The sequence below is a fragment of the Oncorhynchus masou genome, chromosome 18 (genome assembly GCF_036934945.1).
Source record: "Oncorhynchus masou masou isolate Uvic2021 chromosome 18, UVic_Omas_1.1, whole genome shotgun sequence".
NCBI lineage: Eukaryota > Metazoa > Chordata > Actinopteri > Salmoniformes > Salmonidae > Oncorhynchus > Oncorhynchus masou.
Genome location: NC_088229.1, coordinates 25,739,602 through 25,762,828, shown reverse-complemented (window position 1 = coordinate 25,762,828; position 23,227 = coordinate 25,739,602). Strand labels below are relative to the sequence as shown.

The 23,227-nt window shown below is 40.6% G+C and overlaps 3 protein-coding genes across 4 annotated transcripts in view; 1 reads left to right on the top strand and 2 right to left on the bottom strand.

Annotated features, from left to right (window-relative positions):
* The window catches only part of chchd6a (coiled-coil-helix-coiled-coil-helix domain containing 6a), a 72,213-nt gene extending 71,388 nt beyond the window's left edge, over positions 1 to 825 (bottom strand). The window contains exon 1 of one of the 2 annotated variants that reach the window (XM_064922738.1): positions 573 to 825. In XM_064922738.1, coding sequence (XP_064778810.1) covers positions 573 to 656 — 84 coding nt within the window. In that variant the 5' untranslated portion in view covers positions 657 to 825. The remainder of the gene's footprint in view (positions 1 to 572) is intronic. The other variant, XM_064922739.1, reaches the window with a different exon arrangement.
* Positions 826 to 1,583: 758 nt separating this feature from the next.
* LOC135504305 (E3 ubiquitin/ISG15 ligase TRIM25-like) lies at positions 1,584 to 6,749 on the bottom strand. Its single transcript, XM_064922736.1, has 2 exons — positions 6,671 to 6,749; positions 1,584 to 6,447 (listed from the first exon to the last, which is right to left on the bottom strand). Exon 2 carries the CDS (start codon positions 6,398 to 6,400, stop codon positions 4,778 to 4,780), a length of 1,623 nt encoding a protein of 540 aa, XP_064778808.1. The 5' UTR covers positions 6,401 to 6,447; positions 6,671 to 6,749; the 3' UTR covers positions 1,584 to 4,777.
* Positions 6,750 to 15,258: 8,509 nt separating this feature from the next.
* Positions 15,259 to 19,470, top strand: LOC135504304 (twist-related protein 2-like). The gene is made up of 2 exons (XM_064922735.1): positions 15,259 to 16,557; positions 18,483 to 19,470. The coding sequence occupies exon 1, from the start codon at positions 15,819 to 15,821 to the stop codon at positions 16,398 to 16,400; it is 582 nt and encodes a 193-aa protein (XP_064778807.1). The 5' UTR covers positions 15,259 to 15,818; the 3' UTR covers positions 16,401 to 16,557; positions 18,483 to 19,470.
* The last annotated feature ends 3,757 nt before the right edge of the window (positions 19,471 to 23,227 follow it).

The following is a 23,227-nucleotide window of genomic DNA, read 5'->3' as shown; positions in this document are numbered from 1 at the left end:
TAACCTGTCCCCAAATTAATATAGTTGGTTCAGAGTTCGTTTTGATATTTCAACCAGCGTGTCCTGATCGCGTCTGGACAAGAGCAACATTCGCGCGAGTGGTCTGGTCATCATGATCCTGCCTGCCTGTCTGGCTAGTCACTAGCTGGCTACCATACCCAATCGGCTTATAGTGTAAACCACTAGAACAGTAGGCCTCGAGATTATGTCTAGTTAGCTAACATGCATTGCTGTGATGACAGGTTTCTTCTCCTGCATACACCCGCCTAAATGGCTCATTTTATATGACCACGTATGTCCTAGCTAGCTAACGTTATTAACCTCGCCCAGTTCATACGAGGTGACAGAAATAGGGGTGGCATCGCTGCGCTAGTCTGGCAGCATCACTCACTACATGGGGCTAGCATCCGTTCATAGCCATTGAACCAAATACTATTGTATCAGTTAGACAAAAAGCTATTGAATTGAAACATTCGTCTCACGCTGGTGACACATTTGAACACCACCTTGCTAACGTTAGTGTAACTAGCTAGTTAGCTAGATAGAATTATGACAGCAGCCAATAATGTTACCTTTACTCCACGAAGAACCCGTACTCTGTCCTCATCATCCACTCCAAAAGACACTTTCCTGGTCGCACTTTGACCAGATCCCATCTCTGTCGTCCAAATATTCTTCCAAATGGTAGAAAAGGGTGTTCACTTCCCCACTGTGTTGAGAGCTATTTTTGACAGATTGAATCTCTATACGAGAACGAATCATACGAATTTGAATATAAATGGATGGGTTTGTATTCTCGTACGCCATAGGACGATAATGTGATGTGATCCAATGGAATTTGTGGACGTTCGAGGTGCTACCGAAAGGTTTAGGGGAAATGTAGTTTAATTTGTTATAATGCGATTTTCGACGTCATATGTCAGTAGAGGGCACTGTGCACAAAGTTTTGAAAAATGAATGTTAATTTGTGTCCGAATTTTGGGAAAACCTTGCAAAGTACTTATTTACCATTATGAACACTGCCTATCATTTTAACATAAAATATATAATATGTTAATATTGCAATGATAACAAAACCACTGAAATGATTGTTATTTTTTTAAATTATTGTTGCCAAATACTTTATACAGAAACAAAAATGTCAAAATTCTATACCAAAATTATCAATTTTTCTGATTGAATTTAATTATCCTATTAAAACACTAACCCTAGTGAATAACAAAAAGAATAACATCTTCATGAATCATTATAATAAGATATTTTCAGAGTGAATATAATTGTTTATTTTTTGTATTTTATTTTTGTTTGAGCATTGTTAATACCTGGTTTGGTTTGCTAGACATGTTTTATGTAGCAATGTAAGTAGATTTTTGTATTATGAATAAAATACATTTATTTAAAAACAAAAAATATATATATATATATATATATATATATATATATATATATATATATATATATATATATATATATATATATATATACATTAGTTTGCAAAATACGCAGGCCATGAGCTATCAGAACCAATATGTGTTTTGATGGGCAAGATAGATTGGAAGACAGAAACCAGTGTGTGTACCTACTTAATCATTTTATATTTATTTAACCTTCATTTTATCAGGGAGTCATTCTGAGACCAAGGTATTTTTTATAGATGAGCCCTAAGTTACATAAATGACAGAAAATACACATGAAAATATAAACACAAAATGCAAGCAGAAAGAAAAATATGGTCATAAAAAACAAACACATTAATCAGCAATAAAGTCCTCAGTCAGCTTTCTGAATTGGCCTAGACAAACAAACAAAAAACAGAACAAAAAATGTAAGAACATTTTGAAGATTGTTCCACAAATAAGGTGCGAGAAAACTAAAAGCGGATTTCCTAACTCAGTAGAGACAAAAAATAATTTCCAGAGATAGCCATCCCTGAGACAGGGTGTGGTGATTTGTATGGTACAGTGGGACTTTTTGTAAAAGGGCTTTCATAAGGATGAATGTCTGTTTTGCTTTTCTGAAATCAACAGTGGACATTGAGGCAAACATTGGTTAACAATCAAATGTGATTATTCTTTATTGGTCATTTTAGTACATTGTAGCCTTAGGACAATCACCAGCATGTCCCTTTAAGAGATTATTTTTGCCTGCCAGGTTCTTTAGTGTGAGAAATGTATCGTGAACAAAAATATAAACGCAACATATAAATACAACATTCAAAGATTTTGCTGAGTTACAGTTTATATAAGGAAATCAGTCTATTGAAATAAATTCAGTAGGCCCTAATCTATGGATTTCACATGACTTGGCAGGGGCGCAGCCATGGGTGGGCCCTGGAGGACATAGGCCAGCCAACTTGGGAGCCAAGAAGACCCCATTGGGGAGCCAGGCCCAGCTAATCCAAATGAGATTTTCTCCACAAATGGGCTTTATTACAGACAGAAATACTCCTCCGTAGATTCTTCATATGGCACACCTGTCAGATGGATGGATGGATTATCTTGACAAAGGATACAATCCTCACTAACAGGGATGTAGACAGCCATGTGTGGGCCCGGGAGGACATAGGCCAGCCCACTTGGGAGCCAAGAAGACCCCACTGGGGAGCCAGGCCCAACTAATCAGAATGAGATTTTCTCCACAAAGGACTTTATTATAGACAGAAATACTCCTCCGTAGATTATTCATATGCCACACTTGTCAGATGGATGGATTATCTTGACAAAGGATACAATGCTCACTAACAGGGATGTAAACAAATTTGCGCACAACATTTTAGAGAAGTAAGGTTTTTGTGCATATGGACAATTTTATTTCAGGTCATGAAACATCGGACCAACACTTTACATGTTGTGTTTATATTTGTGTTCGAATCAAATCTTATTTGTCACATGCGCGGAATACAACAGGTGTAGACCTTACTGTGAAATGCTTACTTATAAATCCATTACCAATAATGCAGTTCAAGAAATAGAGTTGAGAAAATATTTATGAAATAAATTAAAATAAAAGCTAACACAATAAAATAACAATAATGAGGCTATATACAGGGGGTACCGGTACCGAGTCAATATGCGTGGGTACAGGTTAGTCGAGGGAATTTGTACATGTGGGTAGGGGTAAAGGGACTGTGCATAGATAATAAACAGCAGTGTAAAAACAAAGAGGGGGGGGATCAATGTAAATAGTCTGGGTGACCATTTGATTAATTGTTCAGCAGTCTTATGACTTGGGGGTAGAAGCTGTTAAGGAGCCTTTTGGTCCTAGACTTGGCGCTCCGGTATCGCTTGCTGTGCATTAGCAGAGAGAATATAGTCTATGACTTTAGTGACTGGAGTCTTTGACAATGTCCAATGTATTTACGTTGGTTTGTCAAGGTCGATTGGTTGTTCTAATTGAAGATGGGTACAGCATGTGAAAGTGACAACTGTTAAACTGTTTTCACCTTTCAGAGTGGGGCCTCATGGGATGTTATTCCTGGAAAGCTTTGCTAGAGTCATCTCTTTCACACCCTCTGTCCTACTAAGTTACTGACTTCAACATTTGAACTGTGGACATACATCATTTTGCTCATTTAATTTATACAGGTTAAATCTTCTGAAGCCTTGGAAATATCTTCATAAAATGTCTACTTAAGTTGTTTTTTGGGGGTATCTGTACTTTTTACTTTTACTCCACTAGATTCTTAAGGAAAAGATGTACATTTTACAGCCATACATTTTCCCTCACACCCAAAACTACTCGTTACATTTCAAATGCTGAGGCAGGACAGCAATATTGCAACATTGTCATTCCTACTGCCTCTGATCTGGCGGACTCACTAAACACAAATACTGAGTTTGTAAATGATGTCTGAGTGTGCCCCTGTGCCGTCTGGTTTGCTTAATATAAGACATTTGATGTATAGCATTTACTTTTACGTTTTACTTTTACTCAAGTATGACTGAAGACTTTTCCCACCACTGTACATGAGTACATTTAAAAACAGATACATTTAGACTTACTCAAGTAGTATTTTACTGTGTGACTTTCCCTTTGACTTAAGTCATTTTCTATTGATGTACTTTATCTTTACTTTTACTCAAGTATGACATCTGTTTTCCACCACTGTTTATTTGTAAGATAAGCATTGAGCATTGTGTCTCCCCTGAAGATCAAGTCTTTCCTCAACAACCACTTTGAATCCATTCACAAAGTGCAGTATCATTGCCTTATAGCTGTTTATTGTGTATGAATCCAAAGTGAACTGATTTTCAAATACAATTACAAATCACACATGTTCGTTTCATCTGGTCCCTGAAACAAATACAAATATAAAGTATCCAATATTCACATGTGCTGTAGGCCTGGCCTACTATAGTACATTGATGAATAAGTATCAACTCTAAAACAACTCAATGTAAAACCACAGAGACGTATGGTCTGAATGAAACAATGCAACACTCATTTTTGTCAGGTAAGATCAAATAGAGTCACGTCTCTTTACAAAATAACTAAATTACATTCCTTTAGTTACGAATAGCAATACATATCTGTACTTACTACGTCTAATCGTGTATGTAATGTATGCATGAAACAGCAATATAAGGACCTGCCTGAACTACATTTTAATTCAGATTCTACTGTATATTTTAAGAGGCAATTACATTCTGTTTCATTAGAATTTACTCACGTTTGGTGATAAGATCCATTACTAGAATAATTTACAGATATTGATTGGGTTCGTTAGTAACAAAGGCACTTCAAGGTTAATACATGGACATACAGGGAAGCTGAGGTGTCACACTCCACTCTGGAGGGTGATCCAGGACTGTGCTGTGGTGGAGTGGATGCTGAACGCAGGGTACACAGGTTCTCTGAACACAGCCCTAAACGTGTGCAGGTGCTCCCGACAGCCCTTGGTGCTGTGAAAGATCAGTGTGCCCCCCTCATAGTCCAGTGCCACCTCCACCCTCAGCGGCTGATTGGTCTTTTCAACCAGCGTCATGTTTGAGGAGGCATGGCACGCCGTCAGCTTCTTGTTCTTCCACTGCAGACGCCAGGAGACTGGGTTGTGGCCCAGCCGGCTGTGGTCACCCCTCCTGGGCACGCTCTTGTAGCACAAGCCCACTGACCACATGCTCTGGTCGCCCACCTCCACCACCCAGATGTGCTCCCCACCTGTAAAGCTCTGGGAGCAGAGGACCTGGGGCACGGTACTGAACCTCTCTGGGTTATCAGTGGAGGCCTGCTTGATGCCAATGTACTTGACTGTCTGCAGGTCGTTGGAGAGCAGCAGGCTGGGGTGCGCTGTGGTGATGTTGAAGGTCAACTCCAGAGGGTTGAGCTGGACATTGAGGGCCTGGAGGAGTTGCCCCATCTCTGCCCTGAAGTCATTCATCCTCAGGCTGGCTTGAAGCCGCTTGGTGTTGAGAGGTTCTTTGGAGAGCACTCTGGCCACAGTGCCTGTCACCACTTCCGTGAGCTGGGATTCGATCAGCAGGAACCTGTGGATGAACAGATGCTTATCAGTCACTGAGAGGACCTCGGCAGAGCTCTGGTTGGCCTCCATCAGCTCCTTCTGCTGTTCCTCTAGGAGCCCCAGGCCACTCTGCCAGATCTTCCTTTGATGGCCTCTCTCCTCCTCCAGCAGCAGGCTCATCCTGTCCCTGTACCTGCTCACCAGACAAGCCATGTTGTCCATCAGGGCCATAGCAGTAGACATCAGCTTGTCCCCCACAGCATCCGAGGTGCCCTGGTCCTCAGCAGCCCTCTGCAGCAGGGTCTCGGTCAGCTGCAGCCTGTTGGCCACCTCCTTGCTCCGGCTTTCTAGGACCCGCCTCATCTCCTCCTCAGCCACCTCGATAGTCAGGACATCGTGATTCTGGTGGCTGCCCTTGATGAAGCAGGAGGCGCAGAGGAAGGTCATGTCGCTGACACAGAAGTACTCCAGCAGGCGTCCATGGATAGCACAGCTCCTCAGGCCCAGCTTAGTCTGGGGCTCCACCAGGTCATGGCTCCTGAAGGATTCCCTCTCAGTGTGGCGCTGCAGGTGCCTGGCACACAGGGACATCTCACACTTTAGACAGGTCTTGATGGCCAACGTCTCTGTGTCCAGGCAGTGGTCACAGCGTACCTCCAGCGGCTCTCTCCCAAGGTTCTCCACTCGCGCAATGGCCCTGTAGCCTTCTATGATGCCGCAGAGTTTGAAGTTCTTGTGCAGTGTCTCTGTACCACTGTACTCTTCTCTGCACTCAGGGCAGCGAGGCAGGCTCTTCTCGCCACTGCTGGCGTCTGTAGCGTTAATGCAGGCAAGACAGTAGTTATGGCCACAGGGCAGATAAACCGGATTTGTGTAGAGCTCTAGGCAGATAGGGCAGCTGAGCTCATGTTCTAACAGCTTCTCTGGTTTAGACAGAGGCATGGTCCTTCCTTGTTCACTCTGATTCTCCACACTGGCCTCAGAGCATACTGAAGAGACAAAGGGAATGAGAGCAAGACAAGGAAGTGAGCAATGATATTTACTGGCAACCAAAGTCGTAACGTGTGCTGAATAGCATTCCTAGAAGTGATACTGCCAAGACTCCTGCCATTCTTGACAGTAAGTCGACAGAACAAATAATAACGTAATTCTTAAAATATGTTCTGAATCCACTAATCAAAAGTATTTAAACGAACAAAAATAATCTCTTACCTGAGGAAAGAAATTAGGATATGGTGAAGAGTTGTACACTAATGGTTGCTTGGGTTATAGGAAACTGCCATGTAAGATGGGTGAACTCAGTATTGTACATACAAACATGTCCCCCATCTTACCGTGTTTACTGTAAACACTTCACTTTAAATTACAATTCCAGTGTCTCCCAATTTGTGTTTTGTTTTGTGTTTTTATTGAAGTGGTGGAAAATTACAAGTTTTAAGCCAGGTCAACAGTGGATAAGAAGAGGTCTCTATTTTTTTGGTTTAGTTTATTTAGGACAGCTAAAAACAAGCAAACACAGAATTCAGTGCAGGCTTAAAGTCCTACTTCAGTCTCTATCGGCACATCTCTATCGCTCCTTTATTGTTCCTCTGATGACATCAGAAGGCACCATCAGACCAACTCCTTGAATGGCTTACTCAGACCAGCTCTGTGAAAAACACTATTTTGCTCAAAACACATATTTTTTACCCTTAAGTGTTTGTACATGTCTGTATTTATATGTGGGGTATTGTTTTTCAACAGGAAAAGTATTTTTTTTTAAATGCTGGAGTGTGTCTTTCAGGACAAAACAGGGGGAGTCAAAAAAGCTCCAAAAGTCCAGCAGGGGCTTGCCAGGTGGCCCTCCTGTGATCATATAGCATGACTAAAACGCATGGCCTAGATAACAAACAACAGACAAAGCAGAGTTGGGACATTGTCTTACATCAGATCGTGCGACGATTCTGCCTGCACTGATTGAGAGACGAGCAGGAGTAGGAGTGACGCCACCTGTCGGAAGTCGGGGTTAGGGTCAATTCTATTTAAATTTTAGTCAATTCAGAAAGTTAACCAAATTCCAAGAATTTGAAGAATTTCAGTGTACTTCCTGAATTGACAGGAATGTAAATGGAATTGAACCCAACCATATATCATGGAATATTGTAGATTAAAATCAAAATTCAACCTTTAAAGTGTTATGTAACGCTAAATAATAAACATACTGTAGTTTTCATGCAATTAATTGTATCTTGGATGTTGACTTAACTTGTATTTATTCAGGAGAACCCATTGAGACCATGGTCTCATTTACAATGGTGACCCGAGGACAACAATACAACACATTAAAAATAAAGTAAACTACAAATTACAGAATCAACACTTACAACTTCAAACACCACAAGTACAATTATTTACATTCAATCCAAACAGTTGTGAGTCTCATTCAATTCATTCAACATTAAAGTATTAAACTGACCAAGAGGCACCAGAGTGTCAAGATGTAGGGAGTTTGGTAGGCTATTCAAAAAATACGTACTAGTAGAACCTCGAAAGTTGTGAACCTTGAGACCTGTGAAGGGTTTGGTATCTCATATTTTAAAATGTTAACAGTGATGTGAGGTAGGTTGGAATCTTGTGTAGTAGAGATTTGTATACAACAAGGGGGTAATGAAGTGATCTACGGGACTTCAATAAGGACCAGACATCCTTTTGATACAGGATGCAGTGATGCATATTAAACCTGTCGCCTGTGATAAAGCAAAGGGCGCTATGGTAGACGGCATCCGAATGTTTATTAGTAGTGACTGCTGCATTCCGATAAATGGTGTCACCATAGTCAAGAACTGCCAGGAAATCTGACTGTACAATCTGCTTCCTGCTGTTTTACTGAGATGCATGATCTATTTCTATAAAAGAAGCCTACTTTAAATCTCAGCTTCTTAACTAGCTCATCCGTATGCTTTTTAAACTCCACATTATTGTCAATCCAAAATCCCAGATATTTATAGGCGGGAACCTGCTCAATGAAAGAACCATACAATGCATAAATGTGAAAGCCATCTAAAATATTTCTATGGGAATTAGAAAACAGCATACATGTAGTTTTTCCTGCATTAAGTACCAATTTAAATCAACAAGGACTTTTGCAAGGTGACAAATCAGATTACAGCTCCAACATAGCCTGGTCAGACATTGGGAAATTCCATACATATAACAGAGTAATCTGCATACAGATTAATGGTACAGGTTTTTGCAGATAAACCAATATTATTTACATAAATAGTAAAGAGGACAGGTCCCAAAATCGACCCCTGAGGGACACCTTTAGTAATATCGAGGTAACTTGACTTGACACCATCAGAGAGCACACAGGTGGCCTATGTCAGGGAGAGTACCCCAAAAACATTCCAGGCCACTAGGCATCCACTACTAATTCACTATTATAGTGCCTTTGGCATCCTCTGCTGGAGAGTTGGACTGGGACTTGACTTTGCTGTGCTACAGTGCATTTGGAGAGAATAATTTGGTGCCATTATGGCAGAGATTTGAGTTGTAATTCATAAATTGCCATTTAGTTATTAAGAGGCAGATTGGTTACTGTTAGAGGCAGAGCTTGACTTGCGAGGTTGTGTGCCATTTCCCAGGGAATATTAAAACTACTCTGGCACCACTGGTAACTTTAAACTCCTGGTAATATACTGTACTTTGAAGTGACACCACTTCTTTATTCATTTCATTGCACCCTTTTCTCCAAAATACTGTAGCAATTTTCAATCAGACAATGAGGGAGAGACAGACAGACAAGGCAAGAAGGGTCTTCTATGCCATCAAAAGGACATAAAAAAAACACAAAAACATAAAATTCGACATACCAATTAGGATCTGGCTAAAAATACTTGAATCAGTTATAGAACCCATTGCCTTTCATGGTTGTGAGGTCTGGGGTCCGCTCACCAATAATAATAATTAACAAAAAACATATAAAACTAGAATGCTATTTGGCCCTAAACAGAGAGTATACAGTGGCAGAATACCTGACCACTGTGACTGACCCAAATTTAAGGAAAGCTTTGACGATGTAGAGATTCAGTGTGCATAGCCTTGCTATTGAGAAAGGCCACTGTAGGCAGACCTGGCTCTCAAGAGAAGACAGGCTGTGTGCACACTGCCCACAAAATGAGGTGGAAACTGAGCTGCACTTCCAAACATCCTGCCAAATGTATGACCATATTAAAAACACATATTTCCCTCAGATTACACAGATCCACAAAGAATTTGAAAACAAACCCAATTTTGATATATTCCCATATCTATTGGGTGAAATACTAAGCCCCCATCTTGGAACAGTAATGAGGTGAGGGGGGGTTTTACAAGAGCCAACTTCAAAACAAATATCCCACCGCTTTTCAAGCAATGTCAGATATAAAGGACACTTTTTATGGATTTACTCTAAAACAGGTCTCTGGAACGGCCCTAAAATGTCTGAGATGCCTGAATATTCCTACTACCTGTATATATTGTTTACTATACAGCAGTTTCATTTACACAGTGTTACATTTGATGGCTTACTGTATTTCTATCAAACAACACTGCTCTACGTTTACTAAGGTATTAGGAGAAAGTTGCAACCAATAACTGTCTGTCACGGTAGACTGACATTTTGAAACTTTTAAATATGTTAAGGAGACAGTAATATTCTTTACTGCAACCGTCTCTTATCCAGGCCAAGCACATCCTGCTCTAACCATAACATTAGTTGATACCCCTCTGACCCTGAACTGTGTCCAAATCTATATCACCTCTGCCCCTGCTGCACCCTCAGCATATCCAAACATTAGACATGCAGTCCCTTTCTCCCTCAAACCCTGCCCACAGGAAGTGTCTCTTCGCTGGAGGAAATGGAGGCCAGATGTGGGGGTGTCCCACAGCTTTGGGCAGTGGGGTGAAGGGTGGCTGTGTGACAGGAGGGAGGGGAAAGTATCCCTGTTGGAATTTGTGCAATTCATCACTATGTTAGCTTCCATTCTTTGGGATTGGTTTGAGTGTTATTTCAAAGTATCTGGCACGTGGGAAAATAATACGAATTTAACATGCAATGGAGTTTTTCTTCAAGGCTGCCAATGTTTCACACACAAAATATTGTAAGAATAATTGAAAAACCCCTGTGTAGAGTCATAACTCACTCACCACCGTATAATAGATCTATTAAATAGCAATTCTGAGTCCAAAATAACCTGTCGGGAAATGAGATATTAAAGCAGTGTGTTTGCAGTCATCATTAAAGCTTTGGGTTACACCATTGGAGATCTCTGCTTTACTACTGCTCATTTCTCTTGTTGAATTAGAATAGATGTGGACTGAGGTCATAGCTAAAGTATAGAACAAACATTCCGGTGGATGTCAGCCATGCTATAACAGACATGGTCCCTCACACACAGCAGTTTCACTGTGTCTTATTATGACACTTTAGCTGTGAACTGCTACAAGTAGATTCACCAGAACTGGAGGGTTCAGAAATATTTCCAGTCAAGTTGTCTTTTTCCAGCATTTTTGATTTCGATGGTCAGTCTTTTCATTGTTTGGTGTGTTACCACTGCAGAAAACTTAGTAAAAAAAGAGAAAATAGTGGCCGAAACATTATGTCACATCCCTGACGAGGAAATGAAATGTGCAACATCAATCAGGCAGAGTAGAGGAGATCAAAGAGCGCCCCACACCCTCCATCTGGTTCTGTTTGGGGAGACTTTTTTCCCCCTGCCTCTCTCCTTCGTTCATTCCCTTTTTCTACTCGGAGACTGGGTTCTTCTTGTTTTTTCTGTCAGGCATTCCTCCATGTTACAGAGACAATGACATAGTGGCACGCAAGGTAGAACCAGTCAGAAGACGATACCTGTCTCAGTTCTTATACACTCCTCCGTTTTATATCTGAACTGGAGATGATTTACTGTTTCTCTGACTAAGTGAAGGTCTCAGGTATACCCATATGCTGTCATCACATCTCTATATCCGAATGTGGAGTCATGTTTGTGTTACAGGGATGTTTGTGTGTATATGCGTGTGTGTCTATTCATGTGGTGCATGTGTGTGTCTGTGTGTATAAGGGCAGGTAGGTGTGTATGTCTGTGTGTATAAGGGCATGTAGGTGTGTGTGTCTGTGTGTATAAGGGCATGTAGGTGTGTATGTCTGTGCATATGCGTGAGGGTGTGTATATAACCTCCACATGTGATAACATTCTGCCGTCTCTCTCAGTGGAAATATTTAGGCTAAGTCCTCGTTTGAGCGTGCAGTTCAAACAGGAGAAGGCAGAGATTTCTTACCTTTTCCAGACGTCGGCTATCTCCAGGGGGCTTTCCATACAACACAGGGTATTGTGAGTACGCTTGGCCCCTCTTTGGAAATGTGCTGTGTATATGTGTGTTTATATCAACCCTGATATCCATTTTCCATTATTCCGTTAGCTCTGAGATATTTATTTTTACGGTGAGGGTGTTCAATGGAATTGTAATGTATAAATAGTTTGATCAGTCACAGGCGTCTCGATGACTCTGAGGAGGACACACTAACAATGCACCCCATTGTACCAATTAAAGCTAGAGTCTTTCATTGAAACAATAACAAAGCGGTCACCCCACCTCTGTTTTGGTAAAAAGCTAAGGGATGGGCCTGGAGAAATGTATCCACTCTCAAATTCATAGACGAGGTCAGCACAGGTGCATCAAAGCTGGGACAGAGAGACTGAAAAACAGTTTATTTCTCAATGCCATCAGACTGTTAAATAGCAATCTCTAGCCAGCCTACACCCAGTACCCTGGCCTGAACTTAGTCACTAGCCGGCAACCACATGGTTACTCATCTCTGCACCTTGTCGGCTGCTGCCATACTGTATGTACATAGACATGGAACACTGGTCACTTCAATAATGGAACACTGGTCACTTCAATAATGGAACACTGGTCACTTTAATAATGGAACACTGGTCACTTCAATAATGGAACACTGGTCACTTCAATAATGGAACACTGGTCACTTCAATAATGGAACACTGGTCACTTCAATAATGGAACACTGGTCACTTCAATAATGTTTGCATACTGTTCTACCCATTTCATACGTATATACTGTGTTCTACTCAAGTCTATCCTATTCAACTATTGCTTTACATATACTATTCTATCCACGTATTCTTTAAATATACTATATATTCTATTCACATACTGTCCATAATGTCCACACATTCCATCACATATATACACTACCGTTCAAAAAATGTTGGGGTCACTTCGAAATGTCCTTGTTTTTGAAAGAAAAGCACATTTTTTGTCCTTTAAAATAACATCAAATTGATCAGAAATATAGTGTAGACATTGTTAATGTTGTAAATGACTATTGTAGCAGAAAACTGCAGATTTTGGGGGGAATATCTACATAGGTGTACAGAGGCCCATTGTCAGCAACCATCACTCCTGTGTTCCAATTGCACGTTGTGCTAGCTAATCCAAGTTTATCATTTTCGCAGTTGGTCGCAGTTGTAAATGAGAACTTGTTCTCAACTGGCCTACCTGGTTAAATAAAGTTTAAATTCTAAATTCTAAAAATTCTAAAGGCTAATTGATCATTAGAAACCCTTTCTCAATTATGTTAGCACAGCTGAAAACTGTTGTTATGATTAAAGAAGCAATAAAACTGGCCTTATTTAGACTAGTTGAGTAACTGGAGCATAAGCATTTGTGGGTTCGATTACAGTCTCAAAATGGCCAGAAACAAAGAAACTCCTTCTGAAACTCATCAGTCTATTCTTGTTCTGAGAAATGAAGGCTATTCCATACGAGAAATTGCCAAGGAACTGAAGATCTCGTACAACGCTGTGTACTATTCCATTCACAGAACAGCACAAACTGGTTATAACCAGAATAGAAAGAGGAGTGGGAGGCCCCGGTGCACAACTGAGAAGGACAAGTACATTAGAGTGTCTAGCCTGAGAAACAGACGCCTCACAAGTCCTCAACTGGCAGCTTCATTAAATAATACCGGTCAACAGTGAAAAGGCAACTCTGGGATGCTGGCCTTCTTGGCAGAGTTCCTCTGTCCAGTGTCTTGTGTTATTTTGCCCATCTTAATCTTTTCTCTTTATTTGCCAGTCTGAGATATGGCTTTTTCTTTGCAACTCTGCCTAGACCCTAACATATTTGCAAAAGGGTTTTCAAATGATCAATTAGCCATTAAAAATGATAAACTTGGATTAGTTTTTAACACAACGTGCCATTGGAACACAGGAGTGATGGTTGCTGATAATGGGCCTCTGTACACCCATGTAGATATTCCATAAGAAAATCAGCCGTTTCCAACTACAATAGTCATTTACAACATTAAAAATGTCTACACTATATTTCTGATCAATTTGATGTCATTTTAAAGGACCAAAAATTAGCTTTTCTTTTAAAAACAAGAACATTTCTAAGTGACCCCAAATGTTTGAACAGTAGTGTGTATATACTCTATATATAGGATTGACCATCCAGGATATCAAAATGAAAACCATGTTTTGAGGCTATACAGTGTTTGGTTACATTTTCATTGTTTTACTCCAATGTGTGTAAACAATCTTATATTTGGTGTACTGGTGGGGTACTACAGTTGACATTTATAAGTTCTATTTTTCAAGAATCAATGGGTATATATCATTATTGATGTCCAAAGATAAAGGATTCTAGCTTTAAAGGGAATGTTGCTTGTATTACTAGGCCTATACGCTGACCAGTGTTGGGTATTCATTCAGGTCAGTTTCCTGATTATACCAAGATAATTATTTGAAATCAACAGATCACCGATTCCCCCGACTTCACTGCCCATCTGGACCGGACAGTGGAAGTCTGGCATGTGTTTTATCTAGAAAGTTTGGCACGTACTTAATCTTGGTAGGTAAAACAGATGTAGGTGAATGTTGTTTGTGTACTGTAAGTATGTTGACATGAAGTCTCTTTCCGCAGGTCCACATTTCATCAGAGAATAACCCACACCACATACTAAATGCACTCAAGTGATTCCACATATAAACATTGTACCCTAGTGCAACACAACCCAATGTCCCTGATGCATTCAGTGCACTTTTACATTGGAGGGCATTCATGGAACTGTTTTGGACTGAGGCCTATTCGAATCGAATCTCAAAAGTCAAGCAATAGATTTTGTTCTTGTGTTGTGGATGTCTGCAATGTTTGAGAACTGAGTGATGGGGGTGGAACTGAAGGGTATGTTCATGTTCTGGCACAGAGGATGAAACAAATGTTTCCAGAGGCACCCCTTAGATTCAGAACCTCTCATTCTTTCCTTTACTTGAGCTAATTTTGCTATTAGACTTCACTGCTACTCTGGTATGCCAGTTTCCCCTTTAGCCTACCGCTCAGAAGACTGCGCCAGGTCTCCAGTAAAACAAAGTGAATCTGAACTCACTGTCTCTGAGGCTTTTTCTGACTTACAAAACAATGGAACTGTGAAATTGAATGCAATGAAACTGTACAGACGATTCAGTTCGATGAAAGGTTAAGATAATGACAGCCTAGTTCTATAGTATCTATCTCTCTAGAACTACTAAAGAGTGTTTTTTCTCTTCCTCATGCAAAGCCTCTAATTATTCTAAGAAACCTGGGCACACTAACAAGGTCTGTCCTGAGGAGTTATAGTACATCATGTGAGGAGAATATTGTCTAGTTCCTACTTTCAAAATCCAAAGGAATTGATGATGGTGTTGAGTTGTGGAGACTTTAAGAAGGGAAAAGGAGGTATGGGGGAGGGGAGCTACTTGTTTTGGAAGAAATCTGGAACCTATAAACTTGGACAACTTATACGAAAAAGAACGGCAGAATATCCTCATCTGATTGGTCAACCCACGTGCCTTTGTCTCCGCCTCATCCCTTTACCCTTACCAATCACAAAACGCATTCTCTTCCTGTTATGCTTGGCCTGGCTGTGCCTTAGAACCCATCTGGACCAATCTGTGGAACAGATGGGTGGGAACTTTCAAGTTCCATCCTCTTTCTTCTTTAAAAAGCCAGATGCAGGTTGGCTGCTGTCTTACATTGAGCTGGGATACTGGACGCAACTGCCGTTCTGAATGTAGCGAGCAGATTGTATTGTTAAATTGTTGTCATGTCTAGATGTAGGCAACATATGGATTTCCAATACTGAGAATTGATTATTTTTCCATTTGCTTTCTGTTGCTAGCAGACCTGGCAGATCACTTCTGGTATTTCTATATACAGGCTTGCCATAGAACAGAGAAACTAAAGGAGGCATAGCCCATTAGAGGCCCTGAATGAGAGAACAGAGGAGTGGGATAGAAACAGTGTAGGTGTAGAAACAGGGTTAGGTAGATAGACTGCCATGAGAGAGGATCCGTCAAGCTGTGGTGAATACCCCGAGGGAGGGGTGGTGTCCAGCGAGGAGGAGCCAGACTGTGCTCCAAACAAATGCCCTGTGGTGGTGGTAACACCAGGGGCTGGCGGGCGCAAAAGGGTCACCAGGAAAGACAACATTTCATCGCCAACAGAGGACAACAAGTCAACAACAGGAGGGCCCCCCAGTCTGATCCCGTCAGGACCCAAGAGGCCTAAGAAGAGTCCCCAGCCATCCCTGTCTCCTCTCCCCATCCCAGGCCAGCTCCTTGAGGACCCTCAGCACCAGCGGGTGGTCGCCAATGTACGGGAGCGCCAACGGACGCAGTCCCTGAATGATGCCTTTGCCTCGCTTCGTAAGATCATCCCCACGCTGCCATCAGACAAGCTGAGCAAGATTCAGATCCTGAAGCTGGCCTCACGCTACATTGACTTCCTCTACCAAGTCCTGCAGAGTGATGAGATGGACGCCAAGCTGGCCAGCTGTAACTACCTAGCCCACGAGAGACTCAGCTATGCATTCTCAGTGTGGAGGATGGAGGGGGCCTGGTCCATGTCCGCTACCCACTAGCCCTCCCACTTACCTCTCTAACACCCTCTCGCCCTCCCCTCCTGCCCCCTCGCCCTCCCACAGCTGCGCCCTCCGGACCAAATCTCCCATGACCTCTGACCCCTGCTCTCTGACCCTCATCCTCACACCATCTAACTCCTCCACCACTCTACACCAGGTATGCACGATACAAACCATTCATACTCAATAGCATCTTTCCAAAACAAAATGTCACTGTTTTATATTGCATGCAAAGAAGTAGTAATTGAACAGATCTGCTGAAGGTGATCAGAGATGAACCTGGTGTTTTAATATCGTATCAAATGCGATGCTGGACATTTGCCAGAATGAAACCTAATAACTAATTCAACTAAGTAAATCACAAGGGAGGATCATAGAACAGCACATCTTAGGTCCCCACAAATCTGTTTTTACATACAAGGTATACTGTAACTATTCTACAAGATCAGTTTGTCCTGATTGATATACGATGGTAGCTAAATGTAGCCCATGATTATCACCATGATTATGGACCTAATAGGAGGCCATTGAGCTGTTATTTCATACATTTAGTAAGAAATTGCCTTTGAACGCTAACAAATCACACCATACACAATCTTACTTGTTTTCTAGTTTCTATACATATAGAAATCATAAAAATAATCATATACAACTTCTTAATAGACTTGATGTTTTTTTTAAATATATATATTTGTATATTTATGTGAAAGGCATATAAGAATGAATTCCTCCAGAGAGAGAGAGAAAGAAAGAGTTTTACCCAGCCAGCCATAACTCATTGTACCTCCTAGTCTCATCATTTTAGATAATAATAATAATATTAATCGGCCTTTGAAGCCAAATGATTGTGAAAAATGTAACATTACAAGTTTCACTTCCCTACAAGTCCCTTTTTTATTATTTTGGTAGTAAAACCTTCCTTTGAAATCCTTTCCTTTTGCCCGAAAATGAGATAGATCTTGACGAGGCTGAAAACAAGAACCTGGTTTTGAGAAACCATGCAGCAGTTAGCCATCAAAGGAGAAGTGAGGGCTGTCTACTGCACTCCCACAAACTACTAAGTTAAATGAAAGAGGTGCCATTGATTCTTCCAGCTCCACATCTCCATGGTAAAGATGGCTATCAGTCACCTCATCAGTGGCTGTGCCTCCCTTCACCAGTGGCCACACATTTGCCATTTGAAACCACTGCTTTATACCCACTTCACAAGAGGTACCGTTACCACGCTTCTGAGGGATGTCTTGTTCATACTACAGTTAGCACAGTGTGTTCATACAACCTAGCACACACTGACATGTTATTCGCTGTGACGTTCTCAAACACTGTCCTCTAGAAATTGTGTTTGAGGCGAATGAAAGTGAAATGTCCTTTGACCCTTTCTTGAATACCAGGTGAAATGAATATAGGAGGAACAGGCGGTTAGATATGAGTGATGCATTCTCAGTGTTTGTGTTTGCTGGGATGGCCGTTGTGTCTGCAAGCTGATTCTGAAGGAAGACATGATTTTCTCCTTTGTCATTAGTGTCCTGTAGTATTCTCCAGCTAATGTCTTCTTAACCTTTCTCATGTTCTTCCTGCTATTCTATGGGGTTGCTTTGGAATATGTGTGTGTGTGTGTGTGCCACATGAATACAGATTTGTATTCTGTCAGGGAGGCGTCAATGTTTATCCCTGTCTTTCATGGAGATCAAATATACATTGGTGTTTTAGCCTGCTTTGTTCTTGTTGCTGAACTTATTGCCACACTCTGGCTTTCGATTGGACGTTTCTACTTATATTTATTGCGTTTACTTTTGCCTTTATATGCATGTTTATTGATATTATCCAGTTGCATTTAATCAAAATACCACATTTTACAAGGACATGGTCAACAAAACACACAGCCCTGACCTCCAAGGAAAATGGACATAAACATTTTAATACTGAAGGGAGTTATGCCCATTACCAGTTTAACTGGTAAAGTGCAGAGATTTTATTAGGCATCATGAAATAAGAATGTGTTTTCTTTAAAGCAAAAGGAAATAGCATATTTAGCATTATGTTTGAGCACTTACAGAATGTTTCTATCTTGTGTATCCCCAGCATAGGACCAAGGCGATTGAGAAGCCTTCACGTTGGTCTGCAATCCCTTTGATTACTGGTTTGTACTTACACCTCTGGACCAACTAAATCACAGATCTCAGCCCTGCCCTCACTCTGGAGAGGTACTGTAGAGACTCGGCTTCCTCGAGCGCACACCGAATCGTCAGGGCAACAATTTTGAGCTACTAGCAGGCCTGGAAGACAGACAACTATAGCATTTTATGACCTGGAAATTGCAACTTTGACTTAGAAACAGTTTTGTACACAAATGTAAGTCATGTGAATGTTCCTTGTCTAGTGTAAATGCATGTAGTCACAAACAATAGAACATTCTTGATTAAAAGGGAATCAGTTGCTGTAAAGAATGTATTTGTATTACAATTGTAGATATGTGGATAAAACATGCCTTGTGATTTTCTTGTCCATATAATAAAATGTGTCTCATCTTATAACCGGTCTCACCTTTAACCCTGTACTGCGACGACACCAGCATGGTCCACCATCAGCCTTCAATATTTGGAGATGGACGATGACACAATGGCATTTCTAAACACCAAATACATATGAAATACTTTGACTATTATTCTTCTTTGTGTTTGTGTGTGAAATAACCTGGGCTCTATCTACGAGCTACCCTGTCAGCCTTAATTAGTGCTCGAGAACATACGCCTCGTTAAGAAGTCTGCTCTGGCAGACTAAGGTATAATTGCACATAAAGCTGTTGTTCTTTTGGGGGAAAATAAGGCCTCTAAAATATTTATTGGTTGGAAAGAAATCTTGTGATATACCCAACCACAGAAGCACATGTGTATACATGCATTAATGGACCATGAGAGTGTACGCTGTATATCAAACATGTCACACCTACACATGTGCACACACAACATTTTCAATTTTAATTAAGAGAAAATCAGTACAAAATAGACATTCTTTCTATACACACATAGGAAATATGGAGGAAACAAACAAGGTAAAATAAAAGTATGAAAGTATGAAAAAAGATTCAATGTCATTTTTTGTTATTCTAAACTTGTTAGTGAAGGCTACCAATACATGATTCAAGGCACATGTGTGATGCATTTTGGTCTTGAGTATCTATTTACAGTGACTTTAGCAAGTAGATCATAAAAAGGACAAGAAGTCGATCATAAAAAGGACAACATAAAAAGAAATGTTGAGGAGTGGCCCACTGGCAACTGAGTGTGGCCCATAGACCCCTGGACAACGTTACAGGAGAGCTAATGTACAGTATTCAACACACTTTAACTCTAACAGAGTTAAACCCTTCATAGACAACAGATACCCCACTGGTGCACTACGAGACAGTCACAACACAGTCACTGTCAGTTCTACGAGACAGACAACACAGTCACTGTCAGTTCTAAGAGACAGGCACAACACAGTCACTGTCAGTTCTACGAGACAGACAACACAGTCACTGTCAGTTCTAAGAGACAGACAACACAGTCACTGTCAGTTCTAAGAGACAGACACAACACAGTCACTGTCAGTTCTAAGAGACAGACACAACACAGTCACTGTCAGTTCTAAGGGACAGACACAACACAGTCACTGTCAGTTCTAAGAGACAGACAACACAGTCACTGTCAGTTCTAAGAGACAGACACAACACAGTCACTGTCAGTTCTAAGAGACAGGCACAACACAGTCACTGTCAGTTCTAAGAGACAGGCACAACACAGTCACTGTCAGTTCTAAGAGACAGGCACAACACAGTCACTGTCAGTTCTAAGAGACAGACACAACACAGTCACTGTCAGTTCTAAGTCAGACAGGACACAACACAGTCACTGTCAGTTCTAAGAGACAGACACAAGTCACAGTCACTGTCAGTTCTAAGAGACAGACAACACAGTCACTGTCAGTTCTAAGAGACAGACAACACAGTCACTGTCAGTTCTAAGAGACAGACAACACAGTCACTGTCAGTTCTAAGAGACAGACACAACACAGTCACTGTCAGTTCTAAGAGACAGACACAACACAGTCACTGTCAGTTCTAAGAGACAGACACAACACAGTCACTGTCAGTTCTAAGAGACAGACAACACAGTCACTGTCAGTTCTAAGAGACAGACAACACAGTCACTGTCAGTTCTAAGAGACAGACAACACAGTCACTGTCAGTTCTAAGAGACAGACAACACAGTCACTGTCAGTTCTAAGAGACAGACACAACACAGTCACTGTCAGTTCTAAGAGACAGACACAACACAGTCACTGTCAGTTCTAAGCGACAGACACAACACAGTCACTGTCAGTTCTAAGAGACAGACACAACACAGTCACTGTCAGTTCTAAGAGACAGACACAACACAGTCACTGTCAGTTCTAAGAGCGTTTGAATGATGGTGGCTGATTCTATTTAATTTTATACAAGTCTTTGAGGCGACCTTATGGGCAAACATTGCCCAGAGTCTTGAAAAAAATATATAGCTAATACAAAGAATAATGAATAATGAACAATGAAAACTGGCAATAGTTACAACCTTTTGCACATACATGGTCTCCTAGACACACATAGCTATCCACAGTGGTTGGTACAGAGTATAAGAGGAAAGGGCTAAAAGACTTGTTAGCATGGTTACCATTCTCTCTCTCTCAATGCCAACTAGGGGTGAGGATGCAGCTGAGGTTAGAGAAGAATGTCTAGTTAAGACAACCTTGATGTGTATCACCAGTCGGAGCACCAGCACAGAGAGCATGTTCCTTTCAAAAGGTGCCTTGTAAATATTGTTTTAGACAGAAGTGGATGCTTTCTCTCTCTCTCTTCGATTTTGTATCAAAAAAGAACATGACTTCTTCAATATGGAAAACACAATAATAGGCAGTAATAGAGAGCGTATGATACATTTAAACATTCAGCCACACTCCAGAGGTATGGGTTCATATACAAAATAATATTGTGAATCTTGTGAAAACACATTTCATAAATATGTCTTCTGAATTTGATGCTGGCCAGTTTCTTTTCATTCACTGAATAGCTTCCAACAATGAGCGCAATCTAGATGAAATGCCCATTAAGACAAACTACATAACATCTAGAATGAATGTAGAAAATGGAACTGTGAAAAGTGGAATGTGGAAAACATTTCAACTCACAACAAAAACTATCTACATTGGATGTCATTTCATGAACACACAAAATAGTCTTTGAGGAATTGTCACAGACGAGTTTCAGTTTGGAGCAGGCTTAGCGTGGATGTGTATAGGTACAGTACATCTGAAAATGAATAATCAGCATGATGTCAAGTACTGTATCATACATTCCAGTGGAGATGGACTCTCTCCACAAGGTCTATAGGAGAGGTATACACCATCATAAAGCTACATCTCCATAGTGCTAACAGTAATAGTCTGTTGGATGGTCCAGAAAGAAGGTTTTCACATAGAATAACACACCAAACCAACCGTATTCAGCTCTATTTGATATAACCAACTGTATTGAGCTCTACTTGATATAACCAACCGTATTGAGCTCTACTTGATAAAACCAACCGTATTGAGCTCTACTTGATATTTAACCAACCGTATTGAGCTCTACTTGATATAACCAACCGTATTGAGCTCTACTTGATAAAACCAACCGTATTGAGCTCTACTTGATATTTAACCAACCGTATTGAGCTCTACTTGATATAACCAACCGTATTGAGCTCTACTTGATATAACCAACCGTATTGAGCTCTACTTGATATAACCAACCGTATTGAGCTCTACTTGATATAACCAACCGTATTGAGCTCTACTTGATATAACCAACCGTATTGAGCTATACTTGATATAACCAAGAGCTCTACTTTATATAACCAATCGTATTGAGCTCTACTTGATATAACCAACCGTATTGAGCTCTACTTGATATAACCAACCGTATTCAGCTCTACTTGATATAACCAACCGTATTGAGCTCTACTTGATATAACCAACCGTATTGAGCTCTACTTGATATTTAACCAACCGTATTGAGCTCTACTTGATATAACCAACCGTATTGAGCTCTACTTGATATAACCAACCGTATTGAGCTCTACTTGATATAACCAACCGTATTGAGCTTTACTTTATATAACCAATCGTATTGAGCTCTACTTGATATAACTGCTTGTGGATAATAACAAGGCAACTGAACTGTGAAATTAATGTACACAATAAAATAGGCATGTCTACAGGACAAAATGGTGGTCCTGAAAAAACAAACATCAACTTAACACAGTAACCTCACTGGTCCAACTGCAGTAATACGGTCACACTGCAGACATATTTAAGACAGTTTTCTTTGGGAGATGTCCATTAAGTGCATTAGAGCATTTGACTAGCATAATAAAACTACTAATAGCCCTCAATGGTAACTACCGTAGGAATGAACATACATTTTGTATTTCCTCCCAAACAGTGGTAGGTCTTCAGCTCTTCATAAGATAAATTGGTTTATTTATTTCAGTTTGGTCCTCATCATGTCAGTAAGACATAAAGGGAAATCGTGTGCGAATGAAATGCATTTCTGACTGTGTGTGTGTGTGTCTATGCAAACAATGTATAAAGACATGTGTCCATGTGAACAATGTATAAAGACATGTGCCCATGTGAACAATGTATAAAGACATGTGTCCATGTGAACAATGTATAAAGACATGTGTCCATGTGAACAATGTATAAAGACATGTGTCCATGTGAACAATGTATAAAGACATGTGTCCATGTGAACAATGTATAAAGACATG

Excerpts from the sequence above, each read along its gene's own strand:
- LOC135504304 (XM_064922735.1), top strand. The coding sequence starts at position 15,819 with ATGAGAGAGGATCCGTCAAGCTGTGGTGAATACCCCGAGGGAGGGGTG.
- LOC135504305 (XM_064922736.1), bottom strand. The coding sequence starts at position 6,400 with ATGCCTCTGTCTAAACCAGAGAAGCTGTTAGAACATGAGCTCAGCTGC.